The sequence below is a fragment of the Lutra lutra genome, chromosome 10 (genome assembly GCF_902655055.1).
Source record: "Lutra lutra chromosome 10, mLutLut1.2, whole genome shotgun sequence".
NCBI lineage: Eukaryota > Metazoa > Chordata > Mammalia > Carnivora > Mustelidae > Lutra > Lutra lutra.
In genome coordinates, this window is record NC_062287.1 from 44,684,297 (window position 1) to 44,693,719 (window position 9,423).

At 41.0% G+C, this 9,423-nt stretch overlaps 1 protein-coding gene across 1 annotated transcript in view; it reads right to left on the bottom strand.

Moving 5' to 3' along the window:
• The window catches only part of CCDC81 (coiled-coil domain containing 81), a 42,584-nt gene extending 33,568 nt beyond the window's left edge, over nucleotides 1-9,016 (bottom strand). The window contains 3 exon segments of the mRNA XM_047694022.1: nucleotides 591-652; nucleotides 8,547-8,753; nucleotides 8,930-9,016. Of these exon segments, the coding sequence (XP_047549978.1) occupies nucleotides 591-652; nucleotides 8,547-8,625 (141 nt within the window). The 5' untranslated portion in view covers nucleotides 8,626-8,753; nucleotides 8,930-9,016.
• Nucleotides 9,017-9,423: the final 407 nt, after the last annotated feature.

Genomic DNA, 9,423 nt, shown 5'->3' on the forward strand with positions numbered 1-9,423 from the left:
GACTAATTCAAATTATCAGAACAAACAAAAGTTTGAAGGATGAATTCGGCCTAAGGGCTGCCATATTGAGACCTCTGAGTAGCATATAAATGTTTCACAACTTCCCAGCTCCCCTCCAAACTTCTCAAAGTTCTGACCAGTTCTAGGGCATCCAAACTCAAGGCAAGCCAAGATTTCTCATTTTGGGCAAGGTGAGTTCAGTCCCTCATTGTCTCCTTGTATTTCAATAAAAAGCCATTCCCTGCAAGGAGGCAAGACAGGAAGCAATATATCCTTCTATAGCTATGCCAGGAACTATCTGGTCACAGATAAATAGAATTCATCTAGTTCCTCTACACATAGCCAGGCTAGTCAGTGCTTGGTATCACTAGAAGAGTAGAACTTGTACAAATTCATTACCTAAGAATAAAATCCGTGTTTGTTAAATCTACTATCCATAAGTCAAAAGTGGGAGCATGATAAAATCACAAGACTGAAAGTTAAATTAGGATGGCCATAAAGTCTGCTATCTTGCTCACAGCAAAATTATACGAGACTAAGGAGGAAAGATCCTTTGGACTCTTGCATTAAACTTAAAGTATAAATCTTACCTTGTGCAGGGATAGCTGCCGTTCCACAAATTCTGACACATTTGCCCAGATAGCAGAGACTTCTGAAATTCAAAGGAAATAAAAAATAATTTATTTAAACATTCATGTGATAGTATCTGGTGCTAATATAAAAAAGTAAATATGAAATGCAGAATCAAATAATAGTAATTCCCAATAAATTTAGAATTAGAAGAAAGTAAGGTCATTCCTCAAAGTTAATTTTCCTAATAGCTAAAGCTCCCCCTTTTAAGTTCCAAAAATGTGCTTAATAATAATAATAATACAATAGACTTTTGAGTAAAATCTTTCTAGGATAAAAGGAACTCTGTCACACACTTGTTTTTAATTCTATAAAGGAAATTCTATAAATTCTATAAAAGTGTGACAGAGTTCCTTTTATCCTAAATAGAGCTAGCCAAGTATAATCTAGACTTTTTAAGTTGTTATTTAGGGGTTCCTGGGTGGTCCAGTGGGTTAAGCCTCTGCCTTTGGCTCAGGTCATGATCTCTAGGGTCCTGGGATAGAGCCCTGCATCGGGCTCTCTGCTCGGTGGGGATCCTGCTTCCCCCCTCTCTCTGCCTACTGGTGATCTCTCTCTCTCTCTCTCTCTCTCTCTCTCTCTGTCAAATAAATAAATAATAAATAATCTTTTTAAAATAATAAAGTTTTCATTTAAATTCCAGTTAGTTAACATATAGCGTAATGTTAGTTTCTGGTGTACAATTTAGTGATTCAACACTTCCCTACAACACCAGGTGCTCATCACAAGTTCACCCTCTTATCCCCATCACCTATTTCACCCTTTCCTTATTTTGAATGACATTCAAAAAGCATTTATGGAGTGTCTACTCTGTGCCATCTGATAAACCTTTATTCGTATGCCATCCTATAACACAGGAATAAAGCCAAGCACCACTGAGGCATGAAAGGCTGTTGTCTATAATAAGTGTCCCTATACTTCTGTTTTGCTTAATTCTTTCGGTGGGGGAGTACTCCCAAATGGAGTGTGTGTGTGTGTGTGTGTGTGAGAGAGAGAGAGAGAGATCTTTCTGCACAACGCTGCCTAGACGATAATCTCCATGGCAGCAGGGACCTAAGTTCTTTGGTGCACTGAGTCTTGTGTATCATCAACAGTGAGTAGCATGCAGTAGCCTTCCATATTTTTTAAATGTCTTATGCCCAGGGACGCCTGGGTGGCCTCAGTAGGTTAATCCTCTGCCTTCAGCTCAGGTCATGGTCTCAGGGTCCTGGGATGGAGCCCCACACCGGGCTCTCTGCTCAGCAGGGAGCCTGCTTCCCCTTTTCTCTCTGCCTGCCTCTCTGCCTACTTGTGATCTCTCCCTCTGTCAAATAAATAAAATAAAATCTTTAAATGTCTTATGCTCCTAAAACATCATTACTAAACCTATAAAAATATACATTCTTTTTTAATTGAGATTCAATTGACACATATTATACTAGTTTCAAGTGTACAACATTATTTGATATTTGTCTATATTGCAAAATCATCACCATGTTTTTGCTTAATTTTGACTTGCTTTTCATTCTCATTTGTTACTCTTAAGAGGACAAGCTGTCACCGCTCTGCCTGCGAGGGCTCTGCAGACCTCCTGCCTAATCCTAATTATCTGCTTCAAATGTACCTAATTTACTGTAACAAATATACTAATATATCTCTAAAACAATAATTTTTAACAACAGAACTTAGGGTAGGGACCCAAGGTCTTGAATCAGTGCATAGACTTCTCCCTATCTGCTTTGAATGATCAGAGAGAGGTCTTCTTTTTCTTGTTCTGAGATATGTTCCCCCAAAAAATGTGGCAGAAAAATAAGTAGTTGCCCATAACTAGTGTTAAAGATGGGATATGAGGATATACTCTAGGTATAACCAATATTTAGAAATACAGAGACTTGGCGGCGGCCACGGTACAGGATGGACTTCGCTGACTTGTGTACCTCACTCTGCTTCCTCTGCAACCAAAGTCTGACGGCCCCGAGAGGACTTAGAGAGAGAAATTCAGTAAGTTGAAATTGAAGGCAGAAACACAGAAAAAAAATCCACTGCCTTCAAGAGAAACGACTGAACAGGAGAAGCTAGCTAGCAGGGAATCTTAATGAGGCGTGTGCAGCCGATATACACGGCACATTCCACAAGCATCGCTTTCTTACTTCTTTTCAGCTGTTTAACCTTGTCAGAGGCAAACACATTGGATCAAGTTTAAATGGCTGTGCTTCCCCTTTACACATCAAGGAATCAAGAACTACTGACAGTGAAAGCTGCGCTTGCCTCTCCCATCTGCCTATCTGGCTGGCAGGCAAGGAAAAGAACTTGCATGTTGGTGAAGGAAGAAGCTGGGTGGGAAGACAGTGAAATCTAGAGTAAAAATGCAGCTGGTCCAAGGTGTCCTGGAGGCTCTAAAATGCAGTTTAATCAGAGTGCCATTTTTTTGTTCAACAATTTTAATCACGGGAACGCACAATTTTTAAATATGCAAATTTAAAAAATTTAAAGCTGGAAAAGAAAAAGAAATACAGAAAATTAAGTCTGTGTTGACATCTCCATTCCAAACCCAATGATGTGTATTAAAGATACTTTCCAGGGGCACCTGAGTGACTCAGTTGGTAGAGCATCTGACTCCATTTCAGCTCCAGTCAAGATCTCATGGTTGTGGGATCCAGCCCCTTGTTGGGTTCTGTGCTCAGATGCTCTCTCCTTCTGTCCCTCCCCCAGCTTGTTCATGCGTGCTCTCTCAAGTAAATAAAATCTTTTTAAAAAAAAGATACTTTTCATTGAGGAACTCTTTGCAAATCAAGTGTTATGTTTAATTCTCAAATAAAAGATCAAGAACAGTAACATTACCAGGTTGCCTCTTTGGGATATGGACACAGTTGGTGATAAAAGACCAATTCTCTTTCCACTTTGGAAACTGCTTGATTTATTGCTCTATGTTTTATTACTTTTTTTTCCTTTTTAAAAATTTAAATTCAATTAATTAACATATAATGGATTATTTGTCTCAGGGGTACTGGTCTGTGATTCATCAGTCTTGTGTAATACCCAGTGCTCATTCTATCACATGTCCTCAATGTCCATCCCCCAGTTACCCTCTCCCTCCACCCGACCCCGCTCCAGCAACCCTCAGTTCATTTCCTATGATTAAGAGTCTCTCATGGTTTATCTCCCTGTCTGGTTTCATCTTGTTTCATTTTTCCTCTCTTCCCCTACGATCCTCTGCTTTGTTTCTTAAATTCCATATATCAGTGAGATCATATGATAATTGGTTTTCTCTGATTGGACATATTTTGCTTAGCATAATATACAACTTTTATTTCTAATGGTTTAAGCCACTAGCTAAAGCAGGGAAATTGCAAACTCTAAATTCCAATATATCAGGGTTATAAGTATTTTAATTAATATGCCAGAGGAGGAATAGGTTAGGCAATGAGAAGTAGTAGTGATTCTCATCGGCATCTGGAAACAAGCTGGGTGATGGAAATTCACTCACCCACCAAGAAAACTAGGGTTGCATGCTACAGCGAGCCAAGTGACAAGATTATAACCAAGTTGTCCCTCTACTCTGCTCCATCCTACTGTGTTCCTCACTCTTGCCCACCACCATAGACAAAAGAATTCTACTTCTGGCAGCTAAGAACTAAGAAGGTCTTTCAACCGATCCCAATTGTATGCTGAATTAAAATTTTCATCATGACCAAAAACGTCATTAATTTACTAACAATAAAGAATCTTCATAATACCCAGATTTACAGGGAGACCTTTCAAGTTTTTAAGTCAAACTATTAAGTCTTTCACCTAGACTCATGATATGCAGCTCAGATTTCAGGAAAACAATCTATACCAAAGGAAATGATTTAATTAGAGCCTGGAGAAACTATATAGCTTGCAACCAAACTAATGAAAAGACTTGACTGAGCTTAACTGGAAATTTGAGGATCATCTTTCTTCATTTGGCTGATATATTCACAAGTCACGTCATTTTACTCTATACAACCTAATGGGCAAAGTTATGCAAGAGCAGAGTTTATTATTTGAAACTGAAATTTGCTATTTTTTAAAATTTTATTTATTTGACAGAGATGACAAGTAGGCAGAGAGGCAGGCAGAGAGAGAGGAGGAAGCAGGCTCCCCACTGAGCAGAGAACCCGATGCGGGGCTCGATCCCAGAACCCTGGGATCATGACCTGAGCCAAAGGCAGAGGCTTAACCCACTGAGCCACTGAGCTAACCAGGCGCCCCTGAAATTTGCTATTTCTTACTGAAGAAAAGAGAAAGCTTGCACATAATTCCCTTTAGGAAGTTTTAGGGTCCTGCCCTTTGGCTGGAATAGGTAGATTCGAATATCTTACAAACTATGATTTTTATCTTTGATTTTTCTGGCATCCCAAAATCAGAGAGGGCATCACTTAATCTCAAAACAAAAAGAATTGTAATCCAGTCTATGAAGCAAGTTAAAGAATATGCTACTTTTATATTTTAGAGAAAGGTGGGGTAATTATTTATTTTAATCAAATACTGAAATCCCATGAATCACTATTATAAAGAAATAATCCCTGCACGTACCTTCTGTACTCAGTTCAACCATCATTTGACTTCGAATTCTAGACACTTTATGCATTCAAAACCATATTTGTAAACACAGTGCCAAGTAGCAGGAATTCTGTTTTATATATGATCATTATAAAAAAGAACTGTGTCCATTATGTAAATTATAGAATAATATATGCTAGAAATAGATATTAATACCAAATATAAAAGATAAGCTCCCTGACTTCATAAGATATCTTCTAAAATTAAAATACTGACACACAAACAAAGTAAAATATTCAAGAGTGATCTAAACAAAGAATCATATTCCCAGAGCAAAGTGCAGTGAAAAGATCAGTGTGTCACACAGAAGACCTACAGCCTTCCTGCCTCCGAAGATTGCTAGCTATGTAGTCTTCACAAGTTTGATTCAGTTCATATCCATAAAACGATGACAGGACCTTCGAAGTACCATAACTACATAATACTAAACTTCAGTGAAACATATGGAAACAACAGGACTTAATATGAAAAAATTAATTTTTTTGTTTCCTGAAATTAGAATTTTATCCTTATCTCCTTCACATTGGGTCGTTTGTGAATGTTAATAAGTAGTTATTTGACTTCTATTTCTATCCTTCAACCAATAAAGTTCTTGCTGAGGTCATCAATGGTCTCCTTGTCAACAGATTAATATGTTTAATTTTCACCTCTCTGACCCCTCAGTCATATTTAACGCTGATGACCACTCTCCTCCTTTAAACACCTCTCCTGTTAGCTTTTGTGACAACTACTGTCTCCTGTGTTTTCTTCCTATCTGTACAACCATTTTCTCTCATTCTCCTTCGAAAGCTCATCTTCCTCAACTCAGCCATTAAATGCTGGAATTTTGGGGCACCTGGGTGGCTCAGTTGGTTAAGCGTCTCCCTTCAGCTCAGGTCATACCCCAGGGTCCTGGGATCAAGTCCTGCATGCGGGGCCCCTGTTAAGCAAGAAGTCTGGTTTCTCCCTCTCCCCTATGCCCCTCCCCTCCCCTTCCACCCTGCTCATGCTGTCTCTCTCTCTCAAATGGATAAATAAAATCTTATAAATAAATAAATAAATAATTAAAGTGTTGAAATTTTCAAAGATACAGCCCTCGACCTTCATTCTTCACTCTAGACTCCTCTTAAGCAGTCACATCCATGCTCAGGGCTTTAATCGCCACCAAAATGCTGATGAGTCCCAAGTGTTTTTTTAGAAGCCCAGAAACTCTCCCCATCTTTAGGTTCTAGACCCATGTATCCCACTGCCTCTTTGGATATCTCACTGAGACACTTCACGTGCTCAAAACCAGCATCTTCTGGGTGCCTGGGTGGCTCAGTTGGTTGAGTGACGGCCTTCAGCTTGGGTCATGATCCTGGAGTCCCAGGATCGGGTCCCGCATAGGGCTCCCTGCTCAGCAGGGAGTCTGCTTCTCCCTCTGACCCTCTACCCTCTCATGCTATCTGTCTCTCTTTGATTCTCTCTCTCTCTCTCTCTCAAATAAAAACATTTAAAAAAAAAACATAACAAACAAACAAAAACCCAGCATCTTTCTTCCCTTAAATCTTGCCCTATATCCAAGGTTTCAATCGCAATGACTGTCATCACCATCTACTCAATTATATAAGCCAAGAACTCGGAACTCATCCTTGAGACTTCCTTTCTCTCTCACCCTCCTACCCAGTCCACCACCACAATCTGTAAATTTTGTCTCTAAATAGCCTTACAGTCTGTCTACTTCTCTCCACTTCTACTGCTACCAATTTAGACCAAGCTACCATTCATTCTCACTTAAGTTACTGTTCTAGGTGTTCTTAACCCCCCAATTCATTCACTTGGAAACCAGAGCAATCTTTTTTAAAACACAAACTTGATTGTGGTGCCTGGGTGGCTCAGTGGGTTAAGCCTCTGCCTTTGGCTCAGGTCTTGATCCCAGAGTCCTGGGATCGAGCCCCACATCGGGCTCTCTGCTCAGCAGGGAGCCTGCTTCCCCCACCCTCTCTCTCTGCCTGCCTCTCTGCCTACTTGTCATCTCTGTCAAATAAATAAAATCTTTAAAACAAAACAAAACAAAACAACCCACAAACTTGATCATGTCATTCAACCCCTCCTTTAGCTTCACGCAAAACACTTAGGGGCCTTTAATCAGGCTTAGAATAGGGACCACTATCCTTAATATGATTTACATGCATCGCCTGACCCCTCCATTTCTCTCCAGCCTCCTTTAGAACACACTCACCTCCCACACTGACAGAGAAGCCATCTTGACCTCCCTCCAGTCCTGCAGTCACACCAGGCTCCCTCTTGTCAACATGCTCTTGTTATTCCCCCTGCCAGGCACACTGCCGCTTCCCTCCACTCCTCACTCCCCTGATTCGTTTCATCTATTTCACAGCAACTCCTTCTTCACATCTCAGCTCGAATCTTCTCTTCTTCAGCAAATCTTGACAAATATCCCCATCCTCGCCCTGAGTAAAAGATCCCAGTGTACCATGCACCCGCACCCATAGCACTTACTAATTGTAATGTAGTATTTATTTCTGTGATTATTTGGTTAAGGTGTATCTCTTCCCTCAATAGACTATAAATTCCAAGGTTTTTGCTTACCATCAGTTCTCTAGTACCTAACACATAGTAGGTTCTCAAAATTACTCATATAAATAAATTCTATATAAATTTATAAATATGGCAAATATTTTTAATCCATAAAACCATTATATTCAATGCTTCTTTTAGAATTATTATAATGGGAAAAATAGGAGTGATGCAGGGGAAAGAAAAGAGGCATCTACTCCTATTTATTTTTGTCTTCTTAAGTCATTTGGTTAAAGCATAGGCAACATCCCTAAGTTATGATGACTTGATAGTAACAATAGTGTCCATTTCCGGAAAACCAAGGGCTCCTATTGCTTCCAGACATCTCAGTGTCACTTTAGGGGGATTCTTCCAAGAAAGTATGTTTTTGATCAAGCCTAGTAAGCTTTCTGTAAGACGTTGCCAGGTCTTCTTCCAACCACCCTGTTCATTTTATGGTCCTCTCACTTAACCCCAAACATCAAGGGCAACAAAAGTAGCCTTTTCTTTCATGTAGTCTGGGAAGGAGCCATGTGGGGTGGTTGTTTTTAGCTAACATTTATTGAGCACTTACTTTGTGCTAGTCCCCAAGCTAAGACATTATCTCTTTTAATCAAAATCCTCACCTGGCCCCTTTCCCTCATTAAGGCAGTCAATAAAGAAACTGTCTCTGGGCATCCAGTGTAAGCCTGCTGTGATTGCCAGCTGGTTGCCAAGATAACCTGGTCACTCCGGAGGATAAGGATGGAGATTCTCTGCCTTTCCCTAAGCGGGTTAAGATCCAGCCCCCAGAGCCCTCACCCCACATCGCTTACCCTCTTGGCTCAGCGACAGCAGCGTAGGCAGCACCTGCCTGCCCAGGTCTTGCACGGAAGGGACGATGGTGTCCAACATTGCAGGTCTGTCTCCAGTTGGCTCGGTTCTCAGTCCTCAATGGGTCTCTTCTTCTTTCTTTATATGGAGTTTATACAAAATTGATTTTCCCACCCTCCAATCTCCTCTCCTCAGAGCTTTGGATGTGCCTTAAAAATAAAAATTACCAAATCTTGATTTTTTTTTTTCTTTCTGAAACGCTGTTTCTCACTGTCTCTCCCTCCATGTGCTGACTTTCCCTGAGTGACTCCCACCACAGGAACCCAAGAGCTGTCCCGCACCAGTATGCAAATCCAAGCCCTCCCTCCGGGCCACTGAGAGGTACCATGAGAGGGTGAGCGGGAGCCTAGAGGCGGCAAGGAGGAGGAAGGACACACGAGGGGCAGGTGTGTTGCTAGGACGCGACAAAGGCTTGCTGCGTTGCTAGGGTGTCAAAGAATGGCCTTGGCCCCGCCTCCTATGATGGGTCGCTCCCAGTTGCCCTGGTGATTCCGGAGCCTCCAACAGCGAGGTTGGGGAGTAACTTCATGTTTTTTCTTTCCCTTCTTACCCTGGACAGCGATGAGACTTCCTCGCTTTTGTAACCACCTTGGACCAGTTTGGGAATACCTTTTAACCCTAGTGGTGGACATTTGAGTCTCCAGATCTGTGCGAGGACTGCAGTTTGAACTGGACTTTTTTTTTCTCGCGTTTGGTTTGCCCTGGGCTCTCTCCAGAGGAAATGGACAGCCAGAGGACTGGGGAGAGAAACTGACGTTTCTTTTTTTTAATTTCCTTTACACTGCACGAATGTCATCCTACAGACTTGTTTTAATACTC